General features: G+C 41.0%; 1 protein-coding gene across 11 annotated transcripts in view; it reads left to right on the top strand.

The window, feature by feature from the left end:
• Window positions 1–18,577, top strand: part of LOC112675933 (aromatase) — a 123,782-nt gene that overhangs the window by 88,264 nt on the left and 16,941 nt on the right. For 6 of the 11 annotated variants that reach the window (XM_035708789.2, XM_025472795.3, XM_025472794.3 and 3 more), the window contains 3 exons: window positions 15–198; window positions 5,869–6,019; window positions 17,144–17,298. In XM_035708789.2, the coding sequence (XP_035564682.1) occupies window positions 54–198; window positions 5,869–6,019; window positions 17,144–17,298 (451 nt within the window). In that variant the 5' untranslated portion in view covers window positions 15–53. Of the gene's footprint in view, window positions 1–14; window positions 199–825; window positions 937–2,552; window positions 2,709–3,951; window positions 4,036–5,868; window positions 6,020–17,143; window positions 17,299–18,577 lie in introns of those variants that run through there. The other 5 variants (XM_025472797.3, XM_025472798.3, XM_025472801.3 and 2 more) reach the window with 5 other exon arrangements.

The raw sequence follows: 18,577 nt of genomic DNA, 5'->3' as shown, positions 1-18,577 counted from the left end.
TCTGATTTCTACAGGACTTTAAGTTGTTTCTCCTAAGATCAAAGAACAAAACAATGGTGTTGGAAATGCTGAACCCAATGCATTACAACATCACCAGCATGATGCCCGAAGTCATGCCTGTGGCCACCATGCCAATCCTGCTGCTCACAGGTTTTCTTCTTTTGGTTTGGAATTATGAAGACACATCCTCAATACCAGGTAAGTCAGTCATTTAGCTATGTAATTAAGGAGATTGTTTACTTGGGTTTTTCGTCCATGAGCGTAAAGACCATTTTGCAAAAGGACAAGGAGCAAACATGAGGAGATGACCGAAGCCCATGGCAATGTGAGCAAATAAAAACTCAGGTGAAAAATTTTATACCAATTATCTGCACATTTCAAATGAAAGTATTTCAAAAAAGATCTTAGATAATTCCTTCCAGTCTGTGCTTTGCTTTGGTGAAGTAGTCTTGGCACAACTATCCTTTAAAGCAAGTTTGAGATGGGGTGAAGCAAGGTAAACCAGGCTTTTTTTTTTTTTTTTTAATTCAAATTCATTCCAATGTTGCTCTGAGGGTAAAAATGTCTCTGGGATGCCTTCTTTAAAAAACAATAGTTTTATTTTTAAGTAATCTCTACATCCAATGTGGAGGTTGAGCTCAGAACCCCAAGATCAAGAATGACACATTCCATCAACTGAGCCAGCCAGGCACCCCTGAAATGCATTCTATACTCCTCTCTTTCTCCCTTCTGCTTTGCCTCATCCATGTATTCTGCCCTCTCCCTTTCTTGACCTTATTTCCTCTCATTATCCCACTCTTCATTTTCTCTTATTCTTGGGGGTAGGTGTGATGGTGGTGCCACTGTAAGGGCTGGCTGGGACCTGGGAATTGGAAGAAAAATGGAGACCACTGTGGTTCCCTTGGAACATCATACCCTGATAGAATCTTCAACAAGGTCTGTGGATTAACCAAAAAGAGAGTATAATTATCTAGATAATTCCAATGGAAACCCCCACCCCTCCACACAGATTAATTCAGAATTATCAGAAATATCCAACTATTTCTTTAGTTTTCAGTGAAAATTCTTCATGGTAGTATATATCCCCAGTCCCATGAGATATCCAGTAAGGCTTTGCTTCAAGAACATAGTCATACACTTCCAAGTGCAGTGGGTCTCATCATAGAGTGATTTAGGGTAGGAGTTTGAAGCTTGTGCAAAGTCCCCTGTGTCTGGATTCTTCCAAATCTTCCAGAGAACTGTCTGCCTATCTATCTGATTCGGCCTGGTATTTTGGGTTGCTTTAATGTCCAATTAAATAGAGCATTTGGTTAATGTTGTTATCTCCTCCCTGAGGGGTCTGAAGGAAGACTCTTTCATGGCCTTAACTTTAACTCCTTTCCCACTACTGCCTCTTCCTCACCAGATTTCTTCTCCCACAGTGGGCTCCCAGGTCAGGATCCATGAATGGAGGGTGAGGTGGAGAGTATTTTTTTTTTTTAACAAGTCTCCTCAGATGTTTATGTTGCAAGTGTTAGAATAAGTCCTTCAGACCTTTGAAGAAGGAGGTCAGCCTAGAGGGGGCAAGCATGAGAGCTGGCATCCCTGAAGCTCTGGATCAGGAGCCCAGGTCAGATCACTCTGTGATCAGGACAGATCACTCTGTCCACCACTCCTGAGCTGGGGACATTGTGTTGTCACACACTAATAGTACTATGGTTATCAGTCATGTCTGGAGCGGGGTCTGCATGTTTATATTTTTAAAAAATCTGGGGTGCCTGGGTGGCTCAGTCAGTTGAACATCTGATGCTTGATTTTGGCTCAGTTCATGATCTTGGAGTTGTGAGATCAAGTCTGCACTGGCCTCTGGGCTGGGCATAGAGCCTGCTGAGGATTCTCTCTCTCCCTCTCCCTCCTGCCCTACCCCCACTAAAAATCAAACAATCAATCAATCAATCTTCCCAGGTGATTTTTCATGAGCAGTCAGGCCTGAGAGCCATAGATATGAGCCTCAACCCTTCATTTGACAGAAGAGGAAATTGAGCCCCAGAGAGGTGAACTGCCTTATCGAAGCAAACCATTATAACAAATATAGGAAACCATGCAGTTCAAACTTTTCATTTTACAAGTGAGGGGTGAAAGCCCAGAGAAAGGAAATGGCTTGTCAGCACCTCAGCTTGAAAGGAAGTGGGAATGCAGGCAAGGGGCCAACCAGGAATTCCTAAATCCCAGGGTGGTGGTCATTTTGCTAGCCAGGGAGCTTCTTCCATGCTTTCCTGTTGAAAATGTGAGCTCTGGTCAGAATCCTCTCGTGGCACAGACTAAGGTCCCATGGTGCCTGTGGGGAAGAAAGGTGAGGAAACTTGGGTTTGTTGGGTTGGTTCTTCCTGACCAATACTTCTGTACTCCTTTTGTTGGTTTCCTCAAATCACTGGTTGTCCGGGTTCTTGGTTTTAAGGTTTGGAAGAAACTCAGGGTCAGGGAAAAAAGCCAAAGGGAATTAAGAAGGTATAATGATTTAAAAGCTCTTAAGTAAGTAAGTAAAAAAAAATAAATAAAAATAAATAAATAAATAAATAAAAGCTCTTAAGTTAGTTACAATTTATAAAGCAGTTTCACGTTCATTTTTCTCTTGTGATCCTTCCAGGATTCTGGTGAGGTAGGTGTTGTTTATGCCTATTTTGCAGATGAAGAAACTGAGATGAAAGAGGGGAGATGGTGCACAGCTAGTAAGTGATGAAATTGGGACTCAGAGCTAAGTTTCTTGTCCTATATTCCCTGAAGGGCCCTGCTATATCCAGGGCTGAGGAGTATGCGTAGGTGACACCCATAGGCAGATGACTTAGTGCCAGGGAGAGATATAGGAGTCTAGGGGAGGACAGAGTCATTCCTACCTTGGAGTTTTGTAAGTGCCAGTTGTGGGAAATTGCCCCATGTTCACTGATGTCTATCCAGGACCCACAGTTACCAACTACTTAGCCCCTGGCAGCTCTCCTTTCCTCAAGGACACATAGCCATCCCCAACCTTGCACATGGGTTCACTCCCCTCTCTGCCCTGGGCACCATGTCCCCAGAGGGGATCACTGGGAAAAGGACATGGCAACACATTCCCCCTTCTCCTACTGAAAAACAACTTCACAGAAAAGTACACAATTAAATGTCATCACAGTCCAGGACAAGAAACAGGATGTTAAACAGCATCCGGGAACTTCCCTTGTGCCTTTTTAGTCATACCCCTCTCTCACCTCCAGAGGTAAACATTCTTCTATTTTGTGATAATCATTCCCTTGCTTTTTATAGCTTTGCCATCTAATTTCATATCCCTAAACAATACAGATTAATTTTGCCTGGTTTTAAATGTTTTAGCTATCAGAGTCCTTCATTACTTCTTCTATAGGGCTTCTCTTGCTCAATATTATGTCTGTAAGATTCATCCATGTTATGACATGCCTCTATAGTTCATATGGTATGCAGTAGCTCAAACATCTCGTGGTTTAATTACTGATGCTGTTGGTGGACATTTGGTTGTCTCCAGTTTGGGACTATTGTGAACAGTGCTGCTAAGACCCTTTATGTGCACAGGTTTCTCTAGGGTATACACCTAGCAAGGAATGCAGCAGCTTCTTGATTAGGGCAGTGGGTGAGAGATCCCAGATGTTTGCTTCCCAGAAGCCGCTTCTGCACAAAAATGCAGTGTAGTATTTATTGCTCCTCTTAGGGTGTGAAAGAGGCTCCCGCAATTAGTACATGCCCAGGTCATCATTCCCAAATCTGAGAAGCAGGGAGCAGCTTAATGTGGATGCAACCAGAATATTTCCCTAATATCCTACCAAAATTTCTCCCCTCCTAGAGTATTCTTTTCTCAGCTTCTCATCTGTACGGTATAAGATACATATGTAAATCAAAGGATCACATTGTGTTGTAATTATTCAATACTGTGCTTTCTCTGCACATACTCTCCTCTCCTGACAGGACTCTGATGGGAACCTAGTTATGCTTATCGTACCATCTCCAGTCTCTGATGTGTAGCTAGTGTCTATACCTAGTAGGGTCTCGGTAAGTGTTTGCTGAATGAAGTAAGCTGTCACACGATTCATCACTAGAAACCCTAGACTTGAATTCCCTTCTGGTTAGAACATTCAGGTTTTCAACCTGAGAAAAGTACATCATCATTTCCCTTTCTCAGTGGATAGTTAGGCACTGTCATGTTTCAAAACTGAATGGTGATTCCCTAAAATTAAGACTCTCTACATGGCACCAAACTGTTAGATAAAAAAACAAAGAGTGTAGCCTTTCATTTGTATGTCTTTGATCCTCATGGGCCTAGGATATTAAGGAAGTAAACGTTTGTTGAATGAGTCTATTCCCAAATAGCTGGGTGTCTGATCTCGTATGGACTAAACATACATGAAACAATATTTTTCCATTTTATCAAAATGTAAATACAACCCAAAATACTCTAAATGAGGATGATATTTAAGACTTCATCCTTTATATAATGCACACATATCTAGTTAATTTAAAAAATTCACCAGGAAACCTTTATTAAGCATCCACAACGTTTTATGCTGTTAAAGACTCAGCAAAGTAGTTTGTTACTATGTGTATGTTAGAGATCTGTATATCTGATGACCTTTTAAGGAAAAACGTATTCAAATTTGCTTGTTTTAATCTTTTGAAGAACTTAATGAAATTATTTAACATAAAGTCAGTCATCTATTTACCATACAGTGTTACTGCAACAATCAGAAGATTAAGGAAGAACCCTCTCAAAATGTTTTGGTTCTACAGATCTTACCAAAGACCTTCACTTTAAGGGGGGAAAAAAACAAAACAAAGAAACAGTCTTATTCCCATTAATCCAGCTATTGCAAAGTTAAAGACTAAATCTTATTTGCCGAATTTGGGACTTAACATCCAATTTAGATGATTTAAGAAAAATCTTAGATTATCTAGATTTATTTACACAGATGATGGAGTGAGAATACTGTCTCATACAGTTGTGCATGTTGGCTTCCTATTTTACTGCTGGAATGGAATTAGAGGAGAAAGATTTAATTTAGAAAAGCTACTACTTCACAGGAAAACTCCTAAAACCATTCCAAGAAGTTTTTGTCTAACTTTTTACCACCATCAGTAAAATCAAGCTACTAAGTTTGTTCTCTGGCCTAAGTAATTGCAAATTCCTTTTTTTTTTTTTTTTTTTTGTTACGTAAGCATGCACATGAGTGGTAACTGCTCTTGAGTAAAACCACATCACTGGACCCAAATTCTAGTTTAGACACTGATCAGACTCATTGCCTAATTCCTCAATGCTTAACTGTATTTTTTTGACTAATGAGATTTAGCTTAGGATTCTTTTCTTAAACCGAGTTCTTTTTGAAGGAAAAAAAAGAAATGGATATTCTTTATTTGGACATTATCTTTGCAGACCATGTCCCTCAGTTAAAAAGATTACACCAAAACTACAACCTAATTTTAACCCACCAATTCCATCAGCTGAGGCATTCAAACCAAAAGTTTTCAGACATAACTAGGCAGCCGAACAGATCAGCTTGTCACATGTCCTGGTTTCCATGCTTGTAACTAGAGGGACTGATTGACTTGTGTTTAAAACTCACTGACACTGTTTAATATGGCAAGAAAATAGTAGACACATACCCTGGTTCAAACAGACTGAAATGATCAAGACCAAATGGAACTAGTGTGGTATGGACACTGAACTACTGTTTTTTCATGTTAAGCTTGTTTTCTAGTGATTCACAAATACACATCAGAATATGTAAAAGAACTTTTAGATATATAAAAACACAAACAGCAATAACATAAAGCACTTGTTCTTCTTTGGTGTTTACTAAAATTCTGACTGTGATCTGATAACTCTCCTAGGTCCTGGCTATTGTATGGGAATTGGGCCCCTAATTTCCCACTGCAGGTTCCTATGGATGGGGATTGGCAGTGCTTGCAACTACTACAACAAGATGTACGGAGAATTCATGAGAGTCTGGATATGTGGAGAGGAAACACTCATTATTAGCAAGTGAGTCTGTTAATAATCGGAGACATATTTTTTAAAACCAAGGCTGTGTTTTTTCCTATTAAGTAACAAACTTATTCTGGTATCTTGATGCTTTTGTTGCTAAAGCTGTGTTTTTACTACTTAAATGAAGATGAACAATTCCCAGGTAGAAATCTAACCCTATGAGACAAGTGCAATAATTGGGCTTTGCCTAAACCCAGAAGTACATGGATAAGGAACTCTGGAAAGCTATTTGAAATTTCTCTGAGCAGTGAGTGTGGAAACTTAGAATCCAAGGATTTGGGTTTGACAAAATATACTTTAGAGAGAGGTATTATCTTTTCTACTCTCCTAAGATCTGATCTTATCTCTGTACATAAGCAGTTCAAACAAAACAAAACACCTGAGAGAAAGGAAACTGTACCAGTTTGATAATGTGCTTCTAATGGCAGGCTCCTGAGCACCACTAGAGGGGTAAACGGGAGGAAAAAATGCCAGTCATATGCTCCTAGTCTATTTATGACTGTGGGCCTACGTCTCAGCTGAGTTATCTTAAATAAATTAGGAATATTACCTATTTAAAAAAGTGATTTATCTTTTTTGGATAAGTTTAGCAGATTGAATTCATCCAGGGTTAACCAAATAGGCATCAACTGTAGAGAACTAGTTTTGTGAAATACTAGTTTTCTTATTTATTGAGCATAGAAAATGGAGAATTTCAGAGAACACATTTCCCTAGACTTTCAGTTATCTTTACCGAGTATCTTACAAGGTTATATGCCAACACTGTCTCATTCATGAGTTTTTATATTCCCTGACAGGGCTTTACCCACAAACTGAAACCAACTAGGGTTTTACTTATTTGTTAGAATTTTTTGTCCAGGTTCGTAGACTATTGCCCAGAAGTAACTGAAGCATTTCTGGAAACTACATTGATTTCTTTTAAGCCAAGATTACATACATCATTTCATAAAATACCACAGTAATCTCAAAGCCCAATTCTTTGACCCAAACAACTGACAGAATGGAGTAGAGGACAATAATTACCCCTGGATTTTACTTTGATTACTCTGGTCAGTCAAATTTAGGTGATTTTGGTAAGTTCTCATTTTAAAAATCGATACTTTACTTACCTTAGCAACTGGCTACAGTCTCAAAATGTCCTGGGACTGATGACACGAGGGCTTGGGGGCTTGGGACATTTGCCCTTGTTCTTTCATCCAGCAGCCCAGCGAGTTGCCTTCCAGGCTGCCTCAGCAGACAGGTGACATGATCCACAGGATATTTATCCAAAACAATATCTGTCTACAGCTCAGGATCTTAAGCCATGGTTCTCACCCTGGCTGCACATTGAAATCACCCAGTGAGCTTTTAAAAACCCCAATGTTTGGGGGTTTGGGGTCCCAGCCACAGGCCCAGCTTTCAGAATCTCTAGCGGTGGAACCCATGCATCAGGTGTATGTAGAGCTCTCCATGTAATGCCAGTATACTGCAGAGCCTGAGACAAGAGAGCAGGTAAGTGGCTTCTAGCACAAGGGGGCCTTTCCTTGCGGTTGGGGGAGCAGCTAAGCAGGGTTGGAGTGCTTTGTCTTGTCATCTTACTCTTCAGTCTAGCTCAGGTGGTGGTAGTGTAAGATGAGAACTAGAGTGAAGAAGGTAACAAAAGACCAGAGGACCAGAACAGAAATCGCTCTTAGATGACACATACTTGGGTCACCAAAGACGATCCTGAAGCCCAAAGGCGCTCCTGAAGTAGGATTTTTGTTACAGTGCAGGATGGCCTCTGACCACTCTGCTGCCTTCATTAAGAAAGTGGCCTTAAAAAAAAAAAAAAAAAAAGAAAGTGGCCTTAGACACTTGACAGGATGAGGACTGGGTGTTATTCTATACGTTGGCAAATTGAACACCAATAAAGATAAATTTATAAAAATAAATAAATTCTAACATCATAAAAAAAAAGAAAGAAAGTGGCCTTAGAGACTCAGGCCTGACCAACTCAGGTGCTGATTCACGCTGGAGATGTGCACACAAACCATCTCGCCCTTCCCCCAGCTCTCCCAGTTCTCTCCTCCTCCTGTCCTCACAGGCTTTTCACCGGAGTCTTTGTGTTCTCCTTAATTGCCTCCCAGCCGCTCAATTTTGTTGTTAAGGGCTGAGCTCCCTGAGGGAATAGGATGTGTTTGTCCCCATCTCCTTCCCTTGCCTACTCTTCAGGTCCCTTCCAGAACTACCCGTGCCTCTTGAAAATACCCCATTGGACCTCAGAAAGCTTTTTATTTTTAGTAGAATAGTTTGCTAGGGTTTTTTTTCCCCCTTTTGAAAAATTTGAGATCTGCAGTCATTACAACTGAGCAGAAATTATGACCCAACTTTTCCTATCAGCATAGTCCCGAAGAGGGGCTACAGAACTTCCTGGGGGGAGTCAGGCCCAGAGTGCTGCCAGGATGTTGCCCGAGCAATTAGGAGTTTGGGGGGAAATTTTATCTCGTCATGGGTAAAGTATGCACAATTCCCCAGGCAGGTAAACTCTAAATTAATGAGGGTCTAATGGATGCTGTGCATGACACTGTATGCTGTGTGGATATATTAGTTTTTGTAATGAATACAATAAAATATGAGCAGCATCCATAAAGGGAGTTAGCAAATTAACATGCTAATTAGGGTTATATTTGCAAACCTCTTAGTAATTAACATACTAATTAAAATTACATTTGGGGACACCTGTGTAGCTCAGCGGTTGAGCGTCTTGTCTTGCCTTTGGCTCAGGGCGTGATCCCGGGGTCCTGGGATCGAGTCCTGCATCGGGCTCCCTGCGTGGAACCTGCTTCTCTCTGCCTATGTCTCTGCCTCTCTCTCTGCCTCTCTCACGAATAAATAAATAAAAATCTTTTTAAAAATTACATTTTTATATCATGCCTACATTTATAGGGAATGCATTCATGTATTCTTTCAACATATATTTATTGGCAATTTACTATATACTAAGCACTGGGTGATCCTAACATATAATCTTTATTGGTTCCCATTCATTCATTAAATAAGCATTTGTTGAGGACTAAACTATGTACACTGGGTATCATGAACAAATCTGCCAAATATCCCTATTCTCCTGGAGAAATACTTTGTTGTATTGTTAGTAGTATACCAACAATAGATGAGTAAAACATAGTATATGAGTAGGGTGACAATTGTCTTGGTATGCCTGGGACTAGGGAGCGTTTCTCAGGATGTAGGACTTTGAACGCTAAAACTGGGACAGTCCCAAGCAAACCAAGATGGTTGCTCACACTATCATCAGGTAAATACATGCTATATAGGAAACTAAAGTAGGGAGAGCCAGTTGCAGGGATGGAAGTGCAATTATGGTCAAGAAAGGCCTCATTGAGAAATTAGCATTTGGATAAAGACCTAATGGAAGTAAGGGAGTGAGTCATGCAGAGAAGCAGAGGAAAAGCATTCTGAGCGGAAGGAAGAGCAAGTGCAAAGGCACTGAAGTGGAAGGCTGTCTGAAATGTTCAAGGAACACCAAGGATACCAGTGTGGCTAGGGAAAGAACAGTGGAGATGACATTAGAAAGGTATTAGGCTACCCAGTCATGGTGGGCCTTCTTGGCCATTGTAACAACTCTGAATTAACAACCCTGCATGGGATGGGAAGCCTTTGAAGAGTTTGAGCAGAAGAGTGACATATCTGACTCATTCATGTTTCAGCACATTCCTGGCTTCTCTACTCACATTCTACCCCCATTCTACCCACATTCTTTAAGAATAGGTGCTAAAGGGAACAAGGATGAATGCACAGAGAGCAGTTAGGCAGGAGATGATGGTGGCTGGTAGACGTGAGAGCAGTAGAGGTAATAAGAGCACTGGGTGTTATTCTGTATGTTGACAAATTGAACACCAATAAAAAATTATTAAAAAGTGAAATTCTAGACATATCTTGAATGCAAAGCCAATAAAGTGCTAAGAGACTGGATGTTGGGTGTAAGAATCAAGGCAATAGCATAGTTTTTCCCTTGAATACCTAGAAAAATGAGGGTATCATTACCTCAGATAGGCGGAGCAAATTTGGGATGGGAAGAAATAGGGATTCCATTTGGAATATTTTGACTTGACAGCTGAGTGGAATGTTGTGAAAGAAGGTCTGAGTCTTTAGGCACCCTCCCCAGCTATAGTCAGAAACTAGAAAAGTAGGCTGAGAAGGATAGCCATAGAAGGGAAAACCAGAAGAGTGTGGTAGTCTGAAAGTCAGGTGATGAGTGCATATCAAGGAGGGGGGAATTGCCAGATAGTGCCTGGTGAATGGAAAATTTGAGTGTTGCATTTAACAATAAGTCATGGGTGACCTTGAAAAGGATAGTTTCAATAGAGTGGTGAGGGCAAAAGTTTGACTATAGTATAGAATGAAAGGAAAGAATTAGAAGCAGCATGTGTAGACAACTGTTCCAAGGAGTTTGTCATAAGGGCAGCAGAGAAGTGGAACAAAGAAATAGAAAGGGATGTATGGTCCAATGACTTTTTGTTAAGATAGATACACATCGCATCGTGTATTGCGATGGCAATGTGGGATTACAGAAAAAAATTGCTGATGGAAGAGAAAGGAATGTGTTAGGTGAGATGTAAAAGGCATCCAAGTGACAAGTGGAGTTGGTCTTCACTAGAGACATGGAAGTTTATCCACAGTAAGTTTGGGAAGTTTGAATCTATAAGCATGGATCCTAAAAGTTGGAGCTTGCAGAGTTTCTAGTTGTTTCTTTTTCCTCAGTAAAATAGGAAATAAAGTCTTCAACTCTAAGACTGAGGAAGTAAAATACTTGAGGATAGAGGAGGCAGAACAAAATAGTCATCTAGAACAGTGACTGTGAATGGACTTAGGGAAATGTAGTAGATTTGCCAGCTGCACTAAGGGCTCACTTGAATTTAACTGGGACCTGTCCGTGTGTGTGTGTGTGCACGCATGTACATGAACATGTGCATGTATGTTTTTTTACCCAGCCACATTCAGCTGCCAGGGGCAAGCACAGAGTCAGCTAAGAGTTGGATTTAGCCAGGGGTGAGCTTTTATGAGGCAACTATGACAAAGTAAGGAGAGGGTCAAGGGAGTTGAGAATGCATGGAAGAGAGTAATTTTAATGATTGATGATAAAATGGGTTTTCCCCCCCCAACTTTCTATTAAGAAAATACTCAAATGAACAGGAAAACTGTGAGAGGAATCCTCCCTCCTCTGACATTGACCTTTTGAAGAGATTAGGTCAATTGTTTTATGTGATGTTCCACATTTCCAAATTTCATTATATTATGGTGTCACTTAACATAGTCCTTGATTCCCTATATTTCTTATAAACTGAATATTATGTCTTAAGGCTCAGTTGCATTCAGGTTAACACCTTTGTAATTGTCGTAGTAGGCACTTCATGTTGCATCACATCAGGAGACAAGGAATGGTTGTCCCACTAGTAGGGATGTTAAATGTGATCATTGGGTAGGGTAGTTACAGCCAGATCTCTCTGTTATAAAGATTGTTTTTCTCTTACAGTGACTCCAGTATTTCAGCTGGGTGAGTGCAGATAGTAGAGGGGCAAAGGACAGGGGAAAGGCAATGGGATCGAAAGACTCAGGCACAAGACAGGTCTACACAGGCAAGTGCTTTTAAATGTTTAACACCAATTATTCCATTAATTTTTCCTCCATATTCCTAGTACTCATCATTCTTGAGCTTGGCCACAGATATGAGTCCTTTTGATTTTGAAGATTTTGTTTTTTTTTGAAGATTTTATTTTTTAGGAATCACTATGCCCAACATGGGTCGAACTCACAACCCCGAGGTCAAGAGTCATAACAAGTTCCATCAACTGAGCCAGCCAGGTGCCCCTGTGTGAGTCCTTTAAATTCAGAACTGAAGGTGGCTTCCTCCTCACTACCCAAGAACTTACTCTGGCTACTTTTCATTTTGAATAGATAATAGGTTTGCCAACTTTGGCAATATCTTTTGACTTCAGTCATGTTTAAAGAAGAATAATGAAGGGGACTGGGGATACAGGCTTCCAGTATGGAATGAATAAGTCACAAGGATGAAAGGTACTGTATAGGGAATACAGTCAAAGGTATTGTAATAGCATTGCATGATGAGCAAGGCATAATGTATCAACTTGTTGAATGACCATGTTGTACACCTGAAACTAATGTAACACTGTGTCAACTATGGAAGGGAGGGAGGGAGAGAGGGAGGAAAGAAGGCAGGCAGGCCCCAGTTACCATACAACTTACACTGCCCACTATCCCTTCTGAGCCTGGGGACTCCCTTGGTCTCTCTTCCCAGTCAGTATAACATCTCCCTTAACTGGAGTTATGGGGCAGGCCCACAAGGCTGGAGCAAGGTCTCTACTATTTTCCTGAATGCCCTGAGAGCTCTGGGCTGGAGTCCCTAGTTCTTTACCAATTTTCTTTTCTTCACTTTCTTGATGTACTCTGGCTAGACAGAGCCAGCCTATTTTGATAAAAGACTTTTTTTGAAATCCCTCACCTGCAGCCGGTCAGTCTTCTCCTGCCAGGTGTATCACATTTGTCTTGTCAGCTTTGTCCCTGCCAAGTCTGAGCCTCTGACTCCAAATCAATGAGATGTTGGCGCCCCCTAAAGAACACATTTACTAATACACATTTAGTCAGGTTTAAGGTTGGGGTCTCTTGTTCTCTTTTTAAAATTGATTAGTATTTTATCTTTGTGTATCGTGTAACCATTTGCTTCGACTTGGATAGAACTGGAGGGTATGATGCTGAGTAAGTCAATCGGAGGACAAACATTATATGGTCTCATTCATTTGGGGAATATAAAAAATAGTGAAAGGGAATAAAGGGGAAAGGAGAGAAAATGAGTGGGAAATATCAGAGAGGGAGACAGAACATGAGAGACTCTTAACTCTGGGAAATGAACAAGGGGTAGTGGAAAGGGAGGTGGGCGGGGGTTGGGGTGACTGGGTGATGGGCACTGGGCAGGGAACTTGACGGGATGAGCACTGGGTGTTATGCTAGATGTTGGCAAATCAAACTCCAATAAAAAAATACAAAAAATACATTAGTAATTCTTCAAAGTAAATGGACAGGTTGATGTGATTAATTTAATGCAGTATATAGAAGCTCCAGGTGTCAAAGCAGAAAAAAATAGTGTACTGCTTTACCTCTGAGCACTTAAAATTTTTAGATATGAATTTGTGAATGAAGAATGTACAAATTACTTATTTTCTGCTGTAATTATAGAATAAGTTGGGGAAGGTAAGAGAAGGCTAAAGTCCTGAAATATATTAATAAGCTTTTAAGTCCTCTTATAGAACAATTTTTCTGTACAGGACAAAATTTTAGCTGTTTGTCAGTCAAATTAATTCCTTGGAATACAAACAGAAGCATCTGGATTTTTGTTTTTATTTTTGTTGCTAGGAAGAGAAAAACTTGTCCGAAACTCAGGGATCATTTGATGAATGTTATCTGGAATCAAATCGAGAGAATATTTGACCTAATAGAGAGTATATTGATTTGAAAACAAGATTTTTTTTCCTGAAAGAAATTATCTAGTATACAATTTATTCATATAATAATTCTATTTTCATTTCTTGACATTGCTATTATTTCAGGGTCTTCCTCTTAAAATTTAAATAGAACTATGGAACCATCATAAATGTGAGGGTTTAGCTAATACCTAGCCTTTAGCCTAATCTACTCAGCCAGAGCACAGCTCCTTTGTCCCAATGTCTTCTTTGGGAATGTGTTTTCACAGGCATTAACTGAACAACCTCATCAAGGCAAAGTCATCCTTTTAGGAACCAAGTATCAACTTTAAGAGGGAAGAGCAAGTGGTAGGATGGCCACTCCAGCCCAGCGAAAGAACCAGGTGCCTATACTACAAAGGCTACTCCCCATCTCTGAGAGTTATGTGTACAAAAGCCCCAGAGTAGGAGAATTTGCAGCTGAGAAACAAAATTTCAGTGGAGAAGTAGAGAGGAAGAACCAAAGTTGCAATGAACATGTAAAAACTTGTATAAATACTAAGTTCACCAAAATTAAAAAATAACAGCATCTAAAATATAACATTGATGATATTTTATGTATGTTGGATTTGCACATTTAAGGCACCATGTTGTTTGTTTCTTTCTCTCTCTCTCTATTCCTCCCACACCAGAAAATATCCTCCTTTGCAGTATCAGAAGTTTATAAATATATTTTGCTTTCTTGCAATAATGTGCATATGTCCTTCCTCTTCCTCTGCTCAAATGTTTAGTCCCTTTCTAACTTTATGATCTCTGCCTCTGAACTCTGCTCTGGTCTCAGAGACAGGGGGTAATTTGTAATCCTCAGGTGAAAAATGCTTTGGGGGAGCTATTTTATCTAGCAGACCTGAGCAGTTTAGTTCTTAAGGCCCGAGATCAAAGGTTATGTTACTTGAGCTCTACCTACAATCCCCACCAGAGCATACACAGGTAGGCAACATTTATACATGGCCTGGCTCTAGCACTGTTAACATGGCCAAAAGTCACACTCCTGACAGTCTACCCTGCCTCAGCTTTCTTCACGCCTCCCATGGTCACACTGCCAAAAAACCTCTACTCCTGTCTCTGCTAACCACTCCGCCCCTTGTTTTAATTCCCAAACTCTGCTCCCTTTTTCTCCCCATCTCCAAGAAAAATGGCAATCGATTTAAATATACTTGAGTGGAAATATTTTGAAGTTACTGAAAATATATATGGAGGAAAGTAAATCTGCTTACGCTTACAGTTTACTAAGGGGAGTTTGCATTTGTCCATGTTGTCCACATACAAATACTGTGACATCACTCTTGTGATCTGAAGAGCCTGTCGTCGTGTGCCTCAGAGGAGTCTGGGTAATATATGTACTGGATAATATGTACATGCTCTGGTAGTACAGGGAGGCCGAAGATGATAAACAAGACTTTGTAAGTGAGCACAAACTCTGTGGTCCTCTGGGTATTCTGTGTTCCTAGCATCTACTCAGCAGGACAGGGATGTTTGAGGGCCCAGAGCCTCTGAGGCAGCATGCTCCAGCCTTCTGTATGGAAGGGCAGGGCCTTAGAAGGAAGTGGCTGACATGTGACCTTCCTTCCCTCACTCACTCAACCATGAGCATGCGCCCCTGTGGGTGAGGATGCACCCTCTTCTGCAGTGTTTTGTCTGCCTCTTATCCTCACTCTTCTGACTTTCTTCCATATCCTCTAGATAACCTTATTTGATTTTTCCAAGTGGTGTCTGTGTCTGGTCTACACCTACAATATGATATTGGCATTTATGGAGATAACAGACATAGAGGCACCATAGGTCCTGTTTGTTATCTTCTCCATCCTCCAATAAACACTTGTCCTGTCTGTCTGCATGGAATGTCCATCTTGCTCAGCTTATGAAGGCTTAGCCACATAGTTTATTAGCCCATTCCATCTTGGAGTTCCAGTTTCCTGACCCACACCATCCACAGCCTCAGCTGTCATTCAGCTCATGTCCAGCTAGCCTGCTTCCCCATGAGCCCTGCATGAACCGATTTTCCAGTCAAAGTCCCATGCAGTCACCTACAGCATTTCTTGACAGGTGGAAAAACCAATTTATTCCATAATTCTCAACTCCATAAATTCCTGACAGACTTCCCTTCCTGAGCACTGAGCTAGGAGTCCAGTCTCTCCAAATCTTCACTCTACAGCATTCATCTCAGCTCTCTTCCCCCTCACTCCCCATGCTGCTTGCACCTGCCCTCCAATAAACCCACCTACCATTTATCCTGAAGAGAGTAATTTTTATTTTGTCCTTTATCCTTTTGATTAAATTATTCGAATTACCCATTTATCCTTCTAATGCCATAAGCTTACTTCCAAGAAGTCTTAACATCTCAACAAAGTAAGTCAGTCTCTCTCTACAGAAGAAGAGAATACTGGCCTCACATGTGCAGGCTCCTATGCCTTCTTCAGCTAGAATTTTATAACATTTCATAACTCTCAGTGCCTTATCATGCCTAAATTGCCCCCCTCCTGGGATGTGGGGTGCAGGAAGCAGCTTTTAGAGGAGGAAATGGGTACAGAGGGGCGAGACAGAAGGAGCTGCTTCTTCCTTCCTAGTTCCTCCACGGCCTTAAAAGCTGGGCATGGTGGGGGATGGAGGTAAAACAGTGAGGAGGAGCTGAGAAGGTCAAGGAAGCCTGTTGGCAAGGTCCCCATGTTGCTACCTCAAGTGCTATCTAATGGCTCACCATGCCCTATATCCTGAGAGAACTCTGTGCCCCTGGAGACCTTGATGAGTCAGGATGGAATGCAGAATCCCAAGATAACTGCTGTCACTAGCCCAGACAGCCTTCCAGGCTCAGCCCAGCCAGATAAGCCGAGAATCAGGAGTGTCCAGAAGATGTCCTTCATGCCCGGAATGATACCCACTGGAGGGGCCAGTCCTGATTAGAGATTCTGAGGATAGGTGGTTCAAGGCAGAACCACCAATTCCAAACTGAAGAAGACTTCAGCATTTCCAGGAACTCTAGATTCTGAGACTCACTCCTGCAGGGAGTGGCAGTGTCTGGAGTCGGGCAGGAGGCTTTCTGGACTCTCTGGTGGTGTGAAGGTCTCAGTCTCTCAAGGCCTTGCAGCTCTGACCCCAGCAGTGGGTAGTATTTTGGTGAGTTGGAGTTGTTTTTTTTTTTTTTTTTTTTTAAAGGGAAATAAGGAATAGTGTGTGTGTGTTCTATCTTTGGTGATGCTTAAGCAGGCACTCAGTAGGTAGAAATATTTCAACTGGAGAGGGATGTTCTTATGCTAACAAATGCTTATTCAATATGACTACTAGAATGCCTTGTATTTATATTTTTTAGATTATTAGAGAGAAGGTGCAAGTGGGGGAGGGGCAGAAGGAGAGGGAAAGAATCTCCAGCAGACTCCCCACAGAGCACAAAGCCAGAAGGACATGGAGCTCAATCTCAGGACCTCGATGTCATGACCTGAGCCAAAACCAAGAGATGGACGCTTAACCGACTGAGCCACTCAGACACCCCTAGAATGCCTTACATTCAGATCAACAGGCATTTGCTAAGAGAGCCACCTGGTAGTCAAAATCATCACCATGAATTCTCCTAACCCTTAAAAATTAACACTAAGGTTTGCTGTCTCTGCAGGTCCTCTAGCATGTTCCACATAATGAAGCACAGTCACTACAGCTCCCGATTTGGCAGCAAACTTGGATTGCAGTGCATTGGCATGCATGAAAACGGCATCATATTTAACAACAATCCAACACTCTGGAAAGCTATTCGACCCTTCTTTACAAAAGGTAATCAGGTGCCAGTGACATTCTATTTTATCTATAAAAATGCCCCCTTTTCTGGAATTTAAGTTTTGCTGCTTCACTTATTTTGAAGTAATAAGATATGGTAGGCACTATTCTAAGTACTTGATATTTTAATCCCACAGCAACCCCATGTGGTAAATACTCTTGTCATCTACATTTTACACATAAGAAAACTGAAGCTTAAATAAATAGGCTAATTTACCCAACATCCCCAAATTAGTAAATGGTGGCCCAGAAGACAATGTCAGTGCCTACATTTTTAACCACCACAAGCTCCATTCTTCCTATTGATGCACAAAGCAATTCCAAGGACATGAAGAAGAGATGGAGCTCTGTACTTAGGATCATTTCAATTAAGAATTTAATGTTGTCAGTCACATGTTTGATTTAAACATAGCCACACAATGTGTTTGCTGAATCACTGACTGACATCCCAGATGTTTTAACAGAAAGCTATTTATGAATAAAATTAGAGAATTTTAGAACTAGGAAGGAATGTATATGTCATCTCATCCAGTCTCTGAATTTCATAGTTGGGGAAATATAGTCCTAGAGAGGTTGTGATTTTTGCTCAGACAACATAGCAAGTAATAGATGAGCACGGACCTGATCCCAAACTCCTTGTCAGTGATTTCCCCCTTTACTGTATTTTGCTAGAAATGAAGCATTTGAGGAATATACATGTCCAGTCTTTGACATCAACATCAAGTAAGATAATCATGTCCTGTAAACACTGTCAGTGATAGAATCTGGGGATAGATGGATTTTAGGTCTGACCATGCACCATTAATATTTTTCCCTCTAGTCAGCCCTGTAGTGAATGAACTTGGATGCTTCCCATGTGGCTACTGAGACAGGGAAAAACTATGCCTGTTCTGCTGAGCATTGATTACCTCTACAGAGTTGCCCATAACCAAGACTCAGTACAACTCTATTGTAGACTCCACTCTATTTGTCTTCTATTGCTGCTGTAACAAATTGCCACAAACTTAGTGACTTAAAACAACATATCGATTAATTTATAGTTCTATAGGTCAAAAGTTTGGCATGGGTCTCAACAGGCTAACATCAAGGTATTGGCTGAGCTGTATTGCTTTCTGGAGGCTCCAGAGGAGAATCTGTTTCTTTGTATTTTCCAGCTTCAGAAGCCACCTGCATCCCATGGCCTATGGCCCCTACCTCTGTCTTCAAAGCTAGCAACAGTGGGTCGGGTCCTTTCTATATCATATATCTCAAGACCATCCATCTATCATCACATCAC

Source organism: Canis lupus, chromosome 30, assembly GCF_003254725.2.
Source record: "Canis lupus dingo isolate Sandy chromosome 30, ASM325472v2, whole genome shotgun sequence".
NCBI classification, from domain to species: Eukaryota; Metazoa; Chordata; class Mammalia; order Carnivora; family Canidae; genus Canis; species Canis lupus.
This window is presented reverse-complemented; position numbering and strand designations above follow the sequence as displayed.